Source organism: Pantherophis guttatus, chromosome 2, assembly GCF_059756535.1.
Source record: "Pantherophis guttatus breed Tessera chromosome 2, ASM5975653v1, whole genome shotgun sequence".
NCBI lineage: Eukaryota > Metazoa > Chordata > Lepidosauria > Squamata > Colubridae > Pantherophis > Pantherophis guttatus.
In genome coordinates this window covers 114,530,829-114,550,325 of record NC_142064.1, presented here as the reverse complement: position 1 = coordinate 114,550,325, position 19,497 = coordinate 114,530,829, and the positions used below count along the sequence as shown (strand labels likewise).

Below are 19,497 nucleotides of genomic sequence, written 5' to 3'. Positions count from 1 at the left end.
GCCTGACCAAGATTTCTATGGCAACCGAACTGATCTGTTTTTTTTATTGATACAATAATTCCTTCTTGAATGTAGCAGTAACTAGATGTTTGTTAATTATGAATATTTATATTTACATCATTTATTTCTTATGTGTATATATGACTCTATCATTTTCTCCTCTTTTCTGAAATGTATAAATATGAATGAATCTTTTTGTCTGCTGGAGTTTCTTCTACTATTTTCTGGAGGCAGTTCCTCCAGTACACACTGATAACAATACATTTTGCTTATTTGCTCAATTAATTAATTAATTTCTAAATTGCTCATCTCAACCAAGTGACTCTGCAGTGAGACTTGACTATTTGCTTTGGGCCTTGTGAATTTATTTATTTATTTATTTAATGGAACTTGTATGCCGCCCTATCTCCAATGGACTCGGGGCGGCTCACAACAATTAAAACAAAGCAAACAAACCATTATAACAAAAAATCCAGGTTAAAATTAACAAAAATTCAATAAAACCCAGTTAATCTGGATCCGTTCCAGTCGGGCTTCAGGCCTGGGTACAGCACGGAAACGGCATTGGTTGCATTGGTTGATGATCTCTGGAGGGCTCGGGACAGGGGTTGCTCCTCTGTCCTGGTCTTATTAGACCTCTCAGCGGCTTTTGATACCATCAACCATGGTATCATGCTGCACCGGCTGGAAGAGCTAGGGGTGGGAGGCACCGTGTTGCGGTGGTTCTCCTCCTTCCTCTCCGACCGGTGGCAGTCAGTGTTGGCAGGGGGGCAGAGGTCAACCCCGAGGCCCCTTGTATGTGGGGTGCCACAAGGGTCGGTCCTCTCGCCCCATCTGTTCAACATTTATGTGAAGCCGCTGGGTGAGATCATCCGTGGTTTCGGGGTGAAGTACCACCAGTACACTGATGACACCCAGCTGTACATCTCCACCCCGGACCACCCCAATGATGCCCTTGAAGTGATTTCCTGGTGCCTGGAGGCTGTACGGATCTGGATGGGGAGGAACAGACTCAGGCTCAATCCATCCAAGACCGAGTGGCTGTGGTTTCCGACATCCCGATATAGTCAGTTGGTGCCATCACTGACTATTGGGGGCGAGTCATTGGCCCCCACAGAGAGGGCTCGCAACTTGGGAGTCCTCCTGGACTCACAGCTGTCTTTAGAAGAGCACTTGATGGCTGTGGCTGGGAGGGCATTTTATCAGGTTCGCCTGATTCACCAGTTGCATCCCTTTCTGGATCGGGACTCGTTAAATACGGTCACTCATGCCCTCGTCACTTCCTGCCTGGACTACTGCAATGCTTTCTACATGGGGCTCCCCTTGAGGAGCACCCAGAGGCTCCAGCTGGTCCAGAATGCGGCCGCGCGGATGGTTATGGGAGCGACGGGGTGCTCCCATGTGACTCCCCTCCTGCACGAGCTGCACTGGCTCCCGGTGGTCTTCCGGTGCGCTTCAAGGTTTTGGTTACCACCTTTAGAGCGCTCCATGGCTTAGGACTGGGGTATTTACGAGACCACCTTTTGCCACCAGTAGCCTCTCACCGACCAGTACGCTCCCATAGAGAGGGGCTCCTCAGGGTGCCATCGGCCAAACAATGTCGACTGGCGGCCCCCAGGGGGAGAGCCTTCTCTGTGGGGGCACCCGCCATCTGGAACGAGCTTCCCCCGGAGATACGGAGGCTCTTGGACCTGCGCACTTTTCACCGTGCCATCAAAACATTTCTTTTCCAGCAGGCCGGCCTGGCCTAACCTCTCTTTTAAACTTTTTTAAATTTAAAAATTTTTCAATTTTAAATTTGTTTTATGAATTTGGGTGTTTTAAATTTCGTTTTCCGGGCCAATTATTTAATTGTATTTTAATGCTTTTTTAACATTTGTATTATATGTATTTTATCTGGCTGTTCACCGCCCTGAGTCCTTCGGGAGTAGGGCGGTATACAAATTCAATAAATAATAAAAATAATAATAATAATAAAAGTCTATTAAAACCCCCATCAGTCCAGGGTGGCCAGGTGAAATAGCCACGTTTTCAGGCCATGGCAGAAAGAGTGAAGGTCGGGGGCCACCCGGAGCTTCAGAGGGAGTTGATTCCAAAGGATGGGTGCACCCACAGAGAAAGCTCTCTCCCTGGGGGTAGACAGCCGACACTGTCTGGCCGATGGCACCCTGAGTAGGCCCTCCCTGTGGGAACATACAGGGTGATGGGAAGCTGTTGCTGGCTGCAGATGATCCGCCAAATATCCCGGGCCTAAGCCATGTAGGGCTTTATAGGTAATCACCAGCACCTTGAATCTCACCTGGAGGGCAACCAGCAACCAATGCAAGTCACGCAGGAGAGGTGTAACATGGGAGTGTCGAGACACTCCCACCACTACCTGCGCGGCCGCATTCTGCACCAGCTGAAGCCTCCGAGTGGTCTTCAAGGGCAGCCCCATGTAGAGAGCATTGCAGTAGTTAATACTTAGCTATTGAAATTTGATACGGTAAAATTTTAATGTCATCTATCATATATTTTTAGATTGCTATTTTTGTAACTGTTTTATCTTTTTCCCTTTTTCTCTTCTGTTTTGTTTGAAAAGGCCTTCGGGCTATTCAATAAACTATACTATACTAGTTAATTCGGGAGGTGACAAGTGCATGAGTGACTGTGTGTAGGGCATCATGGTCCAAGTAGGGGCGCAACTGGCGCACCAGGTGAACCTGGGCAAATGCCCCATTAATTCCCATATGATGCCAGTAGTGTTTGATGGAGCAAATGCTCTTCTCTTGGCTTATAAATAGATCGGAAAACCTCTGCCATCTCCCAGACATTAGCATCCATCCCCAAAATACCTGATCTCTCTTTGGTGTTAAGATTAGTGCTGGTTGTCAGAGCCAGTCCAGCATCTTCAAACACACCCAGATTATTCTGGCCGCTGCCAGCTGTACAGCCAAAGTCATTCTTTTCTATTGTGTCCCATATCTAGTGCAGATCACAGGAAAAAAATGTTCCTCTTCAGTACCGTAAGTCGGAAACCCCTTGAAAGCTGAGTGTAGCTTAAGAAATGTCTGGCTTTACCTTAGCTTGGCTAATCTTATATTTATCATTGAGGACATATACTGCCTTGTCCACAGCCACAAGACCGACCCGAGCACCTGGATCTCCTTCCAATTTGATGTTCATTTTAGCTCCTGGCTGTTGTATTCTATTGTCTCTGGAAGATGCTCCTTTCACAACCAACTGTTTATACAAAGCAAAGAACAGCTCACGTCTCTAACAGACAGAAAAAATGTCAATTCAAGGAAAAATAGTTGGCTTTCTCTATCTGAACAGAAATAAATGTCTTATGAAAATACCATGAAAATGCTTTAAAATAAGCACATCTGATTTATGCACTTTTGATGCAGCTATAATAAGGTGTTTCCCATGACTGCTAAGAAGGGTACTGGGAAGGCTGACTTACCGTTCCCATGCAGGTATCCTTCACATCCACCCAGACAGAATCAGCCACAATTTCATGGTTTCCCACTTGGTAGTAAGCCACAAACCGGAAGGAAGGGATGAGATCTGGAGTGATACGCAGAGTCATGGTGACCAGATTCTGCCCAGCTCCCTTGGGTTGCCTGCCAACCTTGAAAATCTTCCCCTTAGTCAATATCTGAGGGTGAACAAATACTGATTAATGGAAAGGTTAGAAATGATAGATTAAGCCAGCGGCTTCAAGGCTACAATATGAATTGAAATGCAGCCCCTGGATTTCCTCCAAATCTATAATACTTACGAGGTATGTGAAATATTGGATCTGGTTCAGCGAATTTGCATTGCCCCTCACATTGAAATTGACAGGTAAATTATCTCCAGGCTTAATCTCTGCAGATGTAATGGCTACATGAAGATAGTTTCCAGATCCTCCCTGGGTTTGGTAGGCTGTGGCTGTCATGGACTTTGTTGCCTGGCGTTCTCTTGGGAGGTCTCCGTGGTTGGTTTTAACCTAGACAGGGTACATTCAAAGCAGTAACCTAATTAGGAAGCAACTATGACTCCTTTTAAGGCTGGCACTTAGTGATGTCCACATGAAGATGCTGAAAGAGTACAGTAATGGTTACAAAGGAACTGGCTGGCATCCTGTTTTCATAAAAAAAAATCTGAGATCTTTTGATATGATTCCTGATGTCTTTCAGGGGGAAAAAAGAACTCCATGTTACTATGAATGTAGCAAATGCTATACTGTCACTGGGATTTGGGGAAGGGACACATGTATTGAATAACAAAATAACAGAATTGGAAGGGATTTTGAAGGTCTTATAGTCCAACCTCCTGTTCAAGCAGGAGATCCTATACCATTTTTGACAAATCATTGTCCACTCCCTTCTTAAAAGCCTCTAGCATTGGTGCACCCTCAACTTCTGAAGGCAAGTTGTTCCACTGGTTGATTGTTCTTACTGCCAGGAAGTTTCTCCTTAATTATAGGTTGATTCCCTCTTTGTTCAATTTCCATCCATTGCTTCTTGTCTTGCCTACTGGGGCTTTAGAAAATAGATTGACCTTCCCTCTTTATGGCAGCCTACTCAAATATTGGAATACTACTATCATATCACCCCTAGTTATTATTTTTTTTGTGTCTGTCTGTCTGTGTGTCTGTCTGTCTGTCTGTCTGTCTGTATGTATGTATGTATGTATTGAATACATGAACAGTGTGGCATCTGGGTATCATTAATTTTGATACCAAATAATAGTGATTTATTCCAGTTATTTATTAGGAACTTCATGTTGGCATGTTCCAAGTGAAGCCAACTCTGACCCCATGTAATTTAAGGCCTAGGCTTGACCCCATTTTCCCCCTCCACCCAGGGTGTGTCATCAGTCACATTCACCAACAGAGCAATTTCACGGGTTGTAGAGATCACTCCCCTCAGGCCACTGTGGATAATCCTAGGAGACAGCCTTGACAGAGATATGTCTGGAATGTGCTTTTGTTTTTGGCTGCCGCGCTGCTTTGCCATAGCTGCAAGTTCATTTTCCCATCCCCCTTGCCTATGGCAACTCAAGAGCAGGCCAGGGACGCTTTGTGAGTTGACATTAATATTGATAATTAATTAATAATTAATATCAATCTTAATTACTTTAATGATACTCACATCATCATAATAACATTATAATTATTACAATTAAAATTATTAACAGTTTAGTATTTGCTCCACCATGTATATAATCCTTCATCATTTAATTATTCAGTATTTTAATACACAATACGAATAACCACGATAATGTTGTTTAAGTGTACATAATACAATCATCTTTCAACTTCTGATCTTTTCATCCACATACTGATTTTACAATATTATATAGGTATATACATAATAATATTTTCCCCCTTTCTAATTTCTACCTCTTCTACCTCTTCTAATTCTTGATAGTACAAATCTTATATTAATAGGTATTCTATTTCTATCCATCATCCCTTGCCCATTTTAGCATTTCAATTCTTGTTGATTTTTTGGCATATTTTCCATACTCCACCCTTGGAATTTTGTATCTCCATGCATCATTCATATTTGATCTAAATGTTTCCTCTTTTTCTACCTCTACCTCTCATTGCCAAACCTTCACTACACCTATTAGTGTCTCTATCCTCACTTCAGGAATGTCTTTCTGTTTATCCAGTTATATTTTTTTATCTCTTAATGTATAATCTGCCTGAAATCTGATCTATTTCATCCATTTTAATTATCTCCTTCTTTTCCTTGTTTTTTTGGTTCATTTGTTGCTTTATCTGCTCTATCCTTTCCTCTGTTTTTTCTGTTTTGCCCTCTATTTCCTGTGTTTCCTGTTCATTTTTCATTGTCATTTGCTGAACATTTTCTGGTCTCACAACTATATCATGTATCAAATCCTTTATCTCCCTGTGGTTCTTTGTTATAGCTTCATGAATACATGAAAACATCAATAATATTTCTTTTTGAAATACACTTATTTTTCCCTGTTGAAGCATTTTGTCTCATTTTAATGAGTCAAAAGGTTATTCAATAATCTACCAAATCCCAAACTCTCAGTTGTCTGTAACACTAAAAAGCCAATATTAAAACAATTTACTCAGTCCCAAAATTATTCCTCAGGATGCACAATATTTATAGTTCTTTATAGTTGTCAACTGTCAGTTTACTCCTTCCAAGTTCTCCAATAAGTCTTTTTTTAAAAAAATTCCTTCTTTTGCCTCTTTATGCAGTTATCAGACAACATCTATAATCTTAGGTGATCCAGCAGGTTTCCCCACGTCTTCGTAAACCACATAGTCAACTCTTTAATTTCAATGATAATTCCAGGTATTTGTAAGGCACTCTACTTAGCAATTTTCAAAAGTCTCAGAATTTGTCCTCCTTAGCCATGAAATGAATAAGTATAAAACAGTATGCAAAAAACCCAGTCTTCCAGGTATTGTTTGTCCCCACTCTGTATTATCAATTTTTAAATTATTTCAAGGATATTTCTGGCCTTGTAAAAATATAGTGTATATTCTTTCACCAGTAGATGGCATCATCACCTACAATTTCAACTTTATACCCAATCTAACAGCTGAAAATCTTTTCAGATTTTCTTCAAGCAATTTCTTCCAATAATCAACCAAATCTTTCCAGCATTTTAAAGTATCTTTTCAAGACATTGCCAATGAAATATTTAAGTCCTGTCTTTCTGTATTTTAAAAATTTTGTATTCTCCCTTAGGTTTCCCTTTCTTTAAGGTCTGTAATCTTTCTCTAAGTATTTATTCACCATTTTTTACCACTTTAGAGAGTCTATATTTTCAGAGTTCCTTTTCTTTCTTTCTTTTCTTTAGATCTATAATATAGAAGTTGAAAATCACCTCACCCAATTTCAGTCCAGCACATTTCTTTCTTCAGTTGTCTCAGCTTCATGGTGGCCATAATGGCCGCCTCTCCTCTTTGTTGTTGGATGGAAGGGTAAGCCTTGCATCAAGCAGGAGAGTTGCCGCTCTCCATGATGTGCAAGGTGCCCCTCCTTTTTTCATCACCCCTTCAGGGTGAGTTTAGCCCTTAAGGGCCCTCCAATGAGGAAGGTTCAGCCTAGGTTCGTGGAGCCCGCTCCCTATGACTGTCTTGCAGCGACGCCAAACTGGAAGTCTGAACCCCTAGTTATTCTTTTCACTAAACTAGACAAATCTACTTCCTGTGAACATTCTTCACAGGAAGTTTTAACCTTCACACACACATACACACACCAATCATCTTTGGTGCTCTTTTCTGTACTTTTTCCAGAGTCTCAACATCTTTTTTATATTGTGGTGACCACAATTGGATGCACCTTCCTTTCTTTTTATAGATATCACCAGACCACACAATATACCATGATCAGTTAATTTGCATTGTCTAGTGGTCATTGTAAAAAGAAAAGAAGACAAAGGAAAATTGTCATTATATTACACTCTATTCAACAACAATAGACCCAAATATACAGATATCAACCTATACACAATGATCCCCTTTACACTAACAGGCATACATAATGTATTCATGTCCATTCCTAGCCAAGATGACTCTCTAGTGACATAATGTGCATAAGGGCTTCACAGTGTGTATTTCTTGACTTTCATAGCTGTGTGGACTATCCTGCAAAAGTGCAGAAAAACAGTTTGCATCACAGCAAACAGATGGACATTGCATCACTTGTTCCCTCCTGAGCAACAGCAGAGCTGCTGCTGGCATCCAAGGTGCCATTGTGCAGAATTCCACAAAGCATAGGCCTGCTAAGTCTCTCTCTGCTCTCAGAGTCTGACTGTGTATGGGCAAAGCGGGTGAGCTCATGTTACTGACATAACATATCTCCTTCGCTTTCTTTGTATCTGGCAATTGACAATCCTCTCTTCAGGTCATTCCATTGGGTGGTGCACAATTTGCACACCAGACTGTGATGGCCCTATGTTCCAACATAGATGTCAGGCCCAAAACCAAGAAAAACACTTTGCCCAAGTTGAGTTTTTTATTACTTTCAAACCTATAGACAAAATCTTGTCAGACTAAGGAGTCCACTATCTGTATCTACAATATACTCTGAGAAGTATTAGGTAGAGGCTGTCTTCATCCTATTTCTCTCACACAAAGAATCTGGACTGAGTTGCCACTTACTCCTCTGCAATGCCCCTCTCCCTCCACATGACATTCCCTCTCATCAGCACACTGAATGGGACTTAACAGAATGTCAGAGTGACTTACAGTGATCGGTAGGCTTTGAATGTTCAGTGGTGTGTTCAGGATGAGTTTAGCAGTCCCATCACTCAAAGTGGTTCCCTCAGAATGAATGGCCTCTGATACCACTGGTACATCAGCAGCTGGTGAGCCATCGGGGTTGGTAACATATACCTAAAACAATCCAGAAGAGATGATTCAACATGGAACATGGCAGCTTCCTCTGAATTTAAATCAGTTTATTCACTTATTTATTAATCATTAGCAAGATTTATATGGATACCCAACTCACACAGTGATTCCAGGTGGCTTACAAATTAATAAATTATGTAACTTCTGTGCAAATATATTCCAGCAAAACATCCAAAACATAAATAGCAGTCAGTGTGTCTACAGTGGCAGCGTCAACCCCAAGATAAACTTACAGTAAACCTCCACATGTATCTTGGACAATCAAGTCTGGACAGCTCTTAGAAGCCCAGTAAAGTGAAGGAGATATTGCTAAGGTGGTTCTTTGACAAAATAGGAGACTTCAATTTCTATTACCGTCAGTTCATATGGCATTCCTGGCTTGAAATATTTGGGAGTTTTTGTGAAGTAGATCTGATAGGGAGATGTCACAATATGAATGCCGCTTTGCTCAGTCACTACCATATCACTGCCTGCAAAACAAAAAGGAGGAATGCAACTTAAAATAGGAAGTCAAATTCAGAAATACAAAAGAAAAATCCTGCAAAGATTTTGAACCAGGAGGTATCACTAGTGGTTTCAAACCTAATAAATCCAGTACATTAACAGTTGTTCTCCCTCTCTCTCTTTTCTTTCCTCCTCTTTCTCTTTTTCTAGAAAACCCTAAATGAAAAAAGTGGGATAAAAATCTTATAAGTAAATAAATAAATAAAAACAAAATAGCAACTTAATACATTATAACATGGATTTTCAATTTTTTTCAGACTAAGGAACTTGTTAAAATAAAAAGCAAAGGAAGCCTGATTTTATTTTTCTCTCTCTTCTTTTTTGGCTTTAGAATATCACTGAACTTAATCAAATTATCATTGAACTATAGAGTTTCGGGGAACAGTTTGAAAATCCTTGTCTTAAATGATGGCACTCATTAAGCCAACATATCTGAGGAAAAATTGCATCCTCAAAAATGATTACAGCTTGTCCTCAAGTTAAAAACATAGTTGAGCCCCGTAATTACAGGCGTAAGTCATGACAGTCATAAAGCAAATCACCTCATGACCGGTCCAATATTATGGCCTTTTCTGCAGCAGTCATTAAGTGAATATAGCAACTGTAAAGTAAAGGTCACAGTCGTTAAGCAAAGTCATTCTTTCTGATGGGACATTTTTTGCCAGAACCAGACATAAATGCCAGTTTGTATCAATTCTTGTCATAAGTCATGGTTGTGTGACTGTGGGAGAACTGCAAAAGACAATAAATGCAGGCGAATTGCTGAATGCCCAAAATGCAGTCATGTGAATGTGAGGAGTGGCAGATGTTGGAATTTCAAATTCAGGGCATAAAGTAAGTTTCTTTTGGGGGGTTTGTTGGAATTTCAAACAGTTGCTGAATAACCAGTCATAAGTTGAGAAATACCAGTATTTCTCAATGCTACCTATATTATTATATATTTTTCAAACATTCTCTCTCTCCTTAATTAGGAAATTTCTAAATTCACGGCAAAACACATTTGCAAAATTTGTATTTGAAATGAGGCCATGTATAAATAGAAAATTAGCATCTTAAAATTTTTGAAGATGTGGAGTAGGGATTTCTTAATATATTGTTTTCTTTTGTGGCTTTGCAAGTAGGCATATTGTGTCCATTAAAATACTTCAAAACATTTATACAACAAAGCCTGGACGTAATCCCATACAACCTTTTGGAATGTATTGTTAAAATTTGGAAAAAGTGATGTGAAATATTAGTATCATAACCTTCCCCAATTATGCTCCTAACAAATCAATCTTTTCTAGAGAATTTAAAAACACAAATGCAAATTTCTATAGATCATAGGATTGATTTATAAATGGAAAAACCATTTCTGGTATAGAGAAAAGACAGAAATCTAATGCTCTAGGAATACATATGTACACATTCTATCATTTGTTAAAAATGAAAATCTAACTCAAAAAAATAGCTTTATGCACCCCGACTGATGTTGAAACAGCAATTTTTCAACTAAAGGAAAATACCAAAGGAGCATCTCAAAAATTTGTACAATATTCTTAAAGGGTTGTCTGCTGGGCTGTCTGCTAAAATAAAGCAAGGTTGTGGCATAACTTGAAAGGAGACCAGGAAGCCTGTAATTGTGGAGTCTGTCTGGCAAGAACAAAGAATGCTTAATGCTTGTAACAATTCTGGGTGGTTAGAAAGCTGATAAAAGTAACAAAGAGGCATCTTGAAGACCTCAGCTAGAAGTTAGGAATAGAGATGCTCCGGAGCAAATAATTAGCAAAGGTTTAGGAATAGGAACAGCTAGAGACTAATAGAATAATTGTTAGATCATTACTAAATGTTTATTAAATGATATTTCTTATATATCCTGCCTTATCCCATTTTCTGCTTCAATGAAAATGTATAAAGCTTTCTCAATTCTACTGTTCAAGGTTCCTTGGCATTTTGGTCAGGATCTTTTTTCTTGGAGTGCTTCAATAAAAGGAAACAAATCTGCACCTCATGTCTGGTGTTCTTCATCGGCCCCAGCACAAGGCTCAGACCTGAATTGGTGACAGCACCTCTTTCTTCTCCCACCCCTGCTCACCTGATTCTGTTATCACTGTTACAGATGCATACAGAGTATGCCCAACAAGATCATTGAGATTTTGAAATCGAGAACGTAGTTTATGTCTTTCTAGTGTTGCTTCCCCATCTCCATCAATAATCTGAAAATAAATGAAAAATAAGTAAAAATAAGGAAGGAAATCAAGTGGCCTTCCACAGTTTAGAACAAGGAAGATGACCTTGATGGAGATATGCAAGTTCTGTGGCCAAAGCAGCAAGGGGTAAAATATGTTTTAAGTCCGGAACATCCAGATAACATTCAGAAGAAACTCGGGCACACACTCCGTTATTCACTGAATTATTAGAAGGAGAGGGAATTATATCACAACCAGGCTTGCAAAATTCTGTTATTATAGCCAGCCTCAATAATGGTAGCTTAGCCTTCTAGTGGAATTGTTCTACCTAGTAGATCTGACAAACAAACCACAAGCACACTTCTATATGCAAACACTCCTGTTACATTTTACCGGAATTCTCATGAGTGACTCTGGAATACTCTTTTTATCACCATCTATTTTCACTCCAAAGAGGACAAAGGCCACACCTTCCACTTTCTTTCCATACAAGTACCTGTAATGACACAATGAAAGTAAAGGCCCAATTATACAACTTTGCTTTTCCTACTGATCTTCTTTGACACAAGAGGGGTACATCAGTGAGGGTGTTGATCTATTTCTCACAGCTCCTTATTTTCTCAGTTCTACTCATTCAGGCATCTTTCTCCAAGCTTTTGTCACTTCTGATGCTAAAGCTGGGCAGGGGAAAACAGAATTTGAGGGTGGGAGGAATGATAAATTCATTTTTTTATCCTTCTGCCCATTTTATTTTCTGATTTCTAAATTTCACCTTTCTGTCCATTCCAACACTCAAGGTGGCTTGCAAAAATGAAAAATATAGCGTAGAAAACACATGACAATTAAAGCCTTAATACAATTAAAACCAATTATTAAAATAACTAAGAGTTTGCTGAAAGAAACATATTTGTAACTTCCTAAATAATGAGATTGGGGGCATTGGGGGGGATTAATATTTCCCTGAAAAATGGATTTGATTATTTTTCCTCTGATCACTGCTATGACTGGGTTGCCACCCTACCCTTAACACTAAAAAAGATGCAGCATAAAAGCTATAAGAGAAATCATAGCTGATAGTGATATTACAAGCAGACTAATAAACTAAATAAAGTCTACAGAGGTAGTCAGCAGAATGTTCTTATTTTTCATGCCTAACAGCATGAAGCCAATGAACTGCTCAAGGTAAATTTACAACATCAGTTAAACAGAAATGGATTGGGAACCAAAAATAAAGTTGAAGAAGCATGATAAGAGATAGGTTGCAGAAACAAACAATATTAGCAACACTTACTCTGCAAAGGCAGGATTCACATAATGGCTTTGTCTCAAGAGGCATGGTGCGAGAAGGGGGTTGAGGGGTTTTTTAGCTAAATTTTTAATCAAAATTTTAAGGGGACCCAGGAGGAAGGGAGGGGGTTGTAAAAGTGGACCCGGGGGGGTTCAGATAGCAACTGAGCGGGGTGATGGGTCGATTGGCTGCAACAGAGGAGTCGTGAAAGGAAATTTAACCGGGGAGCAGGGGGACGATAGGAAGGGCTGTGTAATTGAAACAATGAGTGGGAGGGGCAGGTATGACGGGCGCAGGGGGCCATATTATGTGCTGGGGGTGCGCACACGCTGTTTACGAGCAATTACGCACCCCGGCCCCCAATGCGCGACTCATGTCCTGGGTTGTGCAGAGTCTCAGGCCCAGGGTCCGCGGCTGATGTTGTGTAATGCCAGGTCGGTCGTTAATAAAGCCCCCCCATTTGTGATCTTATTTTAGAGGGGGGTGCGGACCTGGCAGGTATTACGGAGACCTGGTTGGGCAAGAGGGGGGGTTCCCCTCGTTGAAATGTGCCCACCAGGTTTCCGTGCATTTCATCAGCCAAGGGCCCAGGGGAGGGGTAGGGGAGTAGCGGTGATTATTAGGGAGAGTCTTTGTCCCAGGGAGACCACTGTTCCTCAGATAGCCAGATGTGAGTCCCTCTTTGTGAAGTGGGGCCGTGGGGTGCAGATGGGTTTGCTGACTACGTACCTGGCTCCCTGCCACATGGCAGCGACCCTGCCCGAGCTACTCGACGTCATTGCTGGGGTGGCGGTTGACACCCCCAGACTTATTGTCATGGGGGATTTCAACCTTCCGTCTGCGGGTGAGGCGTCAGAGGTGGCTCGAGAGTTCATGGCTTCCATGACGGCCATGGACCTGACCCAGTTAGTTCAAGGCCCAACTCACATAGGGGGACACACTCTGGACCTGATTTTTGTCTCTGGTCAGTGGTTGAATGATCTTGGTAGAGGGGACCTAGATATCAAACCCTTGTCATGGACAGATCATTCGCTCCTTCACTTAGACTTTCCTACCGCTTTCCCCTGCCGCAGGGAGACGGAACCGACCAAATGGTTCCGTCCCAGGCTTCTGATGGACCCTGAAAGGTTCCTGATGGAGCTTGGGCCGTTTCCTGAGACTCTGGCACACGAAGAGCTGGTGGCCGCCTGGGAGAGTGCGGCCGCCGGAGCTTTGGACCGCGTCATGCCTTTGCGGCCTCTGACCCAATGCCAATCTCAATTGGCTCCTTGGTTCTCTGAGGAGCTGAGAGAGATGAAGCATCGGAAAAGACGCCTGGAGAGCATTTGGAGGACTAGTCAATCCGATTCTGACCGGACACAGGTGAGGTCTTATATCAAGAGCCTTGGTACTACAGTGGTTTAAAGCACCCTGTTATTAACACAGCTGCCTGCAATTTACTGCTGGTTCGAATCTCTCCAAGGCTCAAGGTTGACTCAGCCTTCCATCCTTTCTAAGGTAGGTTAAATGAGGACCCAGTTTGTGGGGGCAATAAGCTGACTTTGTATAAATATACAAAAAGTATGAAGGCTATTGCTTAACGCACTGTAAGCCGCCCTGAGTCTCCGGAGAAGGGCGGCATATAAATCAAATTTAAAAAAAAAAAAAAAAAAAAAAAAAAAAAGACCTACCTAGTGGCGATAAAAGCGGTGAAATCTAACCATTTTTCCGCTCTTATCGCATCTGCAGAGAACTGCCCAGCCGTCCTGTTTAGGGTGACCCACTCCCTTCTTTGGGGGGGAGTGCGGGAAGATCCCTTGCAGGGCCGCGCTGAGGATTTTGTGCAATTCCTGCATGATAAAGTCGCTCGGATTCGGGATGGCTTGGACTCCGATTGGATGAGTCCAGGGGAGGAGACAAGGGTAGGTCTTGAGAATATTATCTGGGAGGAGTTTGATCCTGTGGCTCCCGAGGATGTGGACAGGGTTCTGGGTAAGATTAGTGCCGCCACATGTTTATTGGACCCGTGTCCCTTCTGGTTGGTACTGGCCTCCCGGGAGATTACACGAGGCTGGCTCCAGGGGATTATAACTGCTTCTCTGAGTGAGGGTGCCTTTCCCGCCGCCTTGAAAGAGGCGGTGGTGAGGCCCCTCCTCAAGAAGCTTTCCCTGGACCCGGCTGAATTAGCTAACTACCGTCCGGTCTCCAACCTTCGTTTTGTGGCGAAGGTTGTTGAGAGTGTACTGGCACGACACTGCCCAGGCACCTGGATGAAGCTATCTATCTAGACCCGTGCCAGTCAGGCTTCAGGCGGGGGCACAGCACAGAAACGGCATTGGTCGCGTTGGTGGATGATCTCTGGAGGGCTCGGGACAGGGGTTGCTCCTCTGTCCTAGTCCTATTAGATCTCTCAGCGGCTTTTGATACCATCGACCATGGTATCATGCTGCAGCGGTTGAGAGGGTTAGGAATAGGGGGCACCGCTCTGCGGTGGTTCTCCTCCTTCCTCTCCAACCGCTCGCAGTTTGTGTTGGCAGGGGGGCAGAGGTTGACCTCAAGGCGTCTCGCATGGGGAGTGCCACAAGGGTTGGTCCTCTCGCCCCTTCTGTTCAACATTTATGTGAAGCTGCTGTGTGAGATCATCTGTGGTTTTAGGGTGAAGTGTCATCTGTACGCTGATGATACTCAGCTGTACATCTCCACCCCAGACCACCCCAACGATGTCCTTGATGTGATGTCTCGCTGCCTGGAGGCCGTGCGGGTCTGGATGGGGAGGAACAGGCTCAGACTCAACCCGTCCAAGACCGAGTGGCTGTGGTTGCCGGCGTCCCAATATAGTCAGCAGGTGCCATCGCTGACTATTGGGGGTGAATCTTTGCCCCCCACAGAGAGGGCTCACAATCTGGATGTCCTCCTGGATGCACGGCTGTCTTTAGAAGAGCATATGACGGCCGTGGCCAGGGGGGCCTTTTATCAGGTTCGCCTGATCCGCCAGTTGCAGCCCTTTCTGGATCGGGACACCTTGCACATGGTCACTCATGCCCTTGTCACCTCCCGGCTGGACTATTGTAATGCTGTCTACATGGGGCTCCCCTTGAAGAGCACTCAGAGGCTCCAACTGGTCCAGAATGCGGCCACGCGGGTGGTTATGGGCGCAACTCGTTGTGCCCACGTGACACCCCTCCTGCGCGAGCTTCACTGGCTCCCAGTGGTCTTCCGGGTGTGATTCAAGGTGTTGGTTACCACCTTTAAAGCGCTCCATGGCATAGGACCCAGGTACCTTCGAGACCGTCTTCTGCCACCAATAGCCTCCCACCGACCAGTCCACTCCCACAGAGAGGGTCTCCTCAGGGTGCCATCAGCCAAGTTATGTCGGCTGGCGACACCCAGGGGGAGGGCCTTCTCTGTGGGAGCCCCAGCCCTGTGGAATGAACTGCCCCCGGAAATACGTAAGATCTCCGACCTCCGGGTGTTTCGCTGCGCATTGAAGACCCTGTTGTTCCGCCAGGCCAGGCTATCAACATAATAACTTTAAATTGGGGTATTTTAAATTTTTGGGGTTTTAAACCGGCCAAATCTATTTAATTATTTTAATTTTTAATCATTGTTGTGTCTTGTGTTTTTAAATTGGCTGTACACCGCCCTGAGTCCTTCAGGAGAAGGGCGGTATAGAAATAAAATTATTATTGTTGTTGTTGTTGTTGTTGTTGTTGTTATTATTATTATTATTATTGTTATTGTTATTATTATTGTTATTATTATTATTATTATTATATTGATTAATAGTAAAATGAAAGTTCTTGCCTAAAAATTTTAACTGATCTTTTTTCAGTTACTGGGGGCAGGGGAATGTGCTGACAGGTATTTTGCAATATTATAAATAATGTGTCAAGCCTGAAGCTGGCCTGACTGAGGCCATTTTGAGACTTCAGTGCTGACACACTGGAGAAGAGGGATAGGGAGGGGGGAATAGAGATAAGCGGGTTATTGTAGTCAAAACAAAATACTTTCTCTTGGGAACCAAGGACATTCCTGCAGGTGCTCAGAAGGAGGGGACTGGCATCACCTAGAAACTGGACAGTATCCTGATTGGACCATGTGACTGATTGTTTTGAGAAAGTGACAAACCTTTACTTTTAATTAGTTGAAAACTGTGGGAATATTCAGTCAGTTTTCATCAGCCTGTACCAATATGACATATCCAGTAAACCTATTTTTTGAGGAAATTGCGTGCTTCAGAGGGTTTTTTTGCTATGGATATGTTACTTGGAACCCTGACATAATGTATTAGTTAAACAATTTTCAAGTAAATTTGTTCAAATCAGGACTAATATCCAAATCTTATTTTTCTGAATATTATGACCCAAAGAAAAATCCCTTTCATGCAGATGTTACCCAGTGCCAAAATAAATTTCTTTAGGTATTTATAACTAAGCATACCTTGCAGTGATAAACACGTGAAAATTTGTGTTGCCATCAATGTAAAGAAACTTCTCTGATGGTTGCAGATTGACTTCAAAGCTTGGCAACACTACAGAAAATGAAACAGGCGAAAGGGTAGACGTCTAGCACTGACAGGAAGATTTATTTACTCAATTTTATTTAATATATATTCTTATTTATTTATTTATATCACACCTTTATTATTTTTACAAGTAACTCAAAGCAGTGAACATATCCGATATATCTTTCTCCTCCTATTTTCCCCACAACAACAACCACCTTGTGGGATAGATTGGGCTGAGAGAGAATGACTGGCTTTCATGGCTAAGACATTAGTAGAACTCATGGTCTCCAGAGTTCTAGACTGCTACCTTAACCACTAGACCAAATTGGCTCTCATAACTTTTCAGAAGCAATCATAGCAACCATTTCCATTTCTACTAGTTTTTTTTAAACACAAAATGGAATGGGAAGAAATCCAGGATTAGGGAGTGGAAAGAGAAGAGAAGAGAAGAGAAGAGAAGAGAAGAGAAGAGAAGAGAAGAGAAGAGAAGAGAAGAGAAGAGAAGAGATTATCCTTCTTACCATATTCCCTGACATCAAAATATGCAGTATAACTCTCCTCTGGGGAATGTTCATATTTGGTCACAACCTTCCATGTCCCAAAACTACAGCAAGAAAATGAAAATATTTTTCATTGCTTTGGCTTTATAACCGATTTATGACAATAAATATATGAACAAGAGAACCAAGGCTTCTTCCTGATATTAATAGGTTTCCTTGTCTTATGGACAATAAGTATAAAAGAGAAAGAAAATGCCTGGTTCAGAACTCTTCAGTCTCACATTTGTGGAAGTTGAAATGTGACTCTTACTTCTGCATTAAATTTCCTCTTACTCACTTAAATGGTGGTGATAAGATTGTATCTATTATTTTATCCACCCAGCTTCACAGAATTGCCATACAAATAACATTATAGCCCCACCTCTGCTGCTCCAGTTTCTCCAAAAAATAAGAGGAAATAGAAATGTGATGGACAAATGCAAAATATCAAACCTGGATTTTTTTCTTTCTTTAGTAATCGATTAGAAAAATAAGCTAAAAGGGAACATACTATATAGCCTTCTTTAACCAATCTTTAATAGAAAAATGGTCCCCCACACATCAGAGTTTCAGCTTGGCTTCAAAACAGGTTTCCTTATGACAATATCCATATTAAATTACCTGACAAGCTCTGGTAAAGTGTAAGGCCGGGTCATATTTGAGTTAACTGCATTAGAACTGACAACAATGCCTTGGGGAGTCTGGGCACAAGGAAATAAAATACAGGTGTGTTGAAAACACGTAGAATGTTGCATATTATTTCCTATGCATTCTATATGATTGAAATCCATCTGGAATATTAGATTTTCTATGTGATGACATAAAATAGAGAGGAAATGCAACCCAGCAGATGGGGCACTGGGATATAAGGTGCAAGACTATTATTTGAATTTTCATCTAGATGAAAATATCAACTGATAATACAAAACAGATAATTTAAACTAATTTGCTTTGAAAGTAGAACATTTTATTATTTAGACTTATTATTATTTAGACATATATACTGCTTCATAGTGCTTTACAGCCCTCTCTAAGCGGTTTACAGAGAGTTAGCATATTGCATATTGCAAATTGCCCCCAACAATCTGGGTCCTCATTTTACCCACCTCGGAAGGATGGAAGGCTGAGTCAACCTTGAGCCGGTGAGATTTGATCTGCTGAACTGCTGAACTAGCAGTCAGCTGAAGTAGCCTGCAGTACTGCACTCTAACCACTGCGCCACCTCGGCTCTATATTTGCCCTTTTGCCACCCTTTTGGGCAAGAAAAACATGGTGCAGATGAAAAAAGGCTTACTGCTAAGAAAACAGGAAGTAGTAAACAACTAGCTCCTATCTCCACCATATACATGCACACACGAAACACATGCATTCAACCTCAGCATTATTTTTCAGCTTCATAGTGAAACTTTTCAAACCTTTGATACAGCCTAATATTTAGCATAGAGCTTAAAATTAAACATTTTAGGGAAAATGCATATATAAAATGTTAGCCAACCAAAGCTTCATATATTGGTTGGGTCTACCTGCCATGATTTCATGGGAAAGAAGAATCAACAACCATTCCTTGTTCAGGGGACTATACTAATCAGACAGGATTGCAGACACGATTCTCACCTGAAACTCAACAATCACAGTTTTGTCCATCCTGTGCATGTTGTGATCCACAGAAAAGACACGATAGCGCACTAAGAAAAAAGAGACTAACTGTAATTTGTGGTAAAATTCAGGAGATATGGGCTTGCATTGTAAAAAAAACAAGTTTGCATAAATTGTCTGATATTCTGTGGCTGTCTGCCAGCTTCACTGTAAATCCTAAAAAGCAGATGTGGGACAGTTTCTAGAAAAACAGCTGATTAGTCTATTTGGCCAAAACAGCAGCATCCTCGGCATTTTAAAGGCCAATGGGTTTATTACAATGTTTCTTGATTACTTCAGCCTGGATCTTCTGTATCTGAGACAAAAGCACCACCTACGGTAATTCTTCAAAAATTCTTTTTTTAAAAAAGCCTTGAAAAGACCTTCAAGATAACAAATTTTCTTCTTCTCTTAAAGAAGCATAATAAGAATTGGGGTTTTTTTTTTTAAAGAAAAAAGATCACTCACATAACCCTCAAGGTTTTCCCCCTTTTATAACTTGC

The 19,497-nt window shown here is 41.7% G+C and overlaps 1 protein-coding gene across 1 annotated transcript in view; it reads right to left on the bottom strand.

Moving 5' to 3' along the window:
• LOC132708866 (ophiophagus venom factor) overlaps window positions 1-19,497 on the bottom strand; it is a 120,420-nt gene that overhangs the window by 85,011 nt on the left and 15,912 nt on the right. The window contains exons 4-15 of the mRNA XM_034434447.3: window positions 18,974-19,044; window positions 17,981-18,060; window positions 17,342-17,424; window positions 16,754-16,844; window positions 11,440-11,542; window positions 10,953-11,073; window positions 8,729-8,844; window positions 8,210-8,356; window positions 3,764-3,973; window positions 3,446-3,640; window positions 3,061-3,222; window positions 2,835-2,964 (exon numbers count right to left, since the gene is read on the bottom strand). Coding sequence (XP_034290338.2) covers window positions 2,835-2,964; window positions 3,061-3,222; window positions 3,446-3,640; window positions 3,764-3,973; window positions 8,210-8,356; window positions 8,729-8,844; window positions 10,953-11,073; window positions 11,440-11,542; window positions 16,754-16,844; window positions 17,342-17,424; window positions 17,981-18,060; window positions 18,974-19,044 — 1,509 coding nt within the window. The remainder of the gene's footprint in view (window positions 1-2,834; window positions 2,965-3,060; window positions 3,223-3,445; window positions 3,641-3,763; window positions 3,974-8,209; window positions 8,357-8,728; window positions 8,845-10,952; window positions 11,074-11,439; window positions 11,543-16,753; window positions 16,845-17,341; window positions 17,425-17,980; window positions 18,061-18,973; window positions 19,045-19,497) is intronic.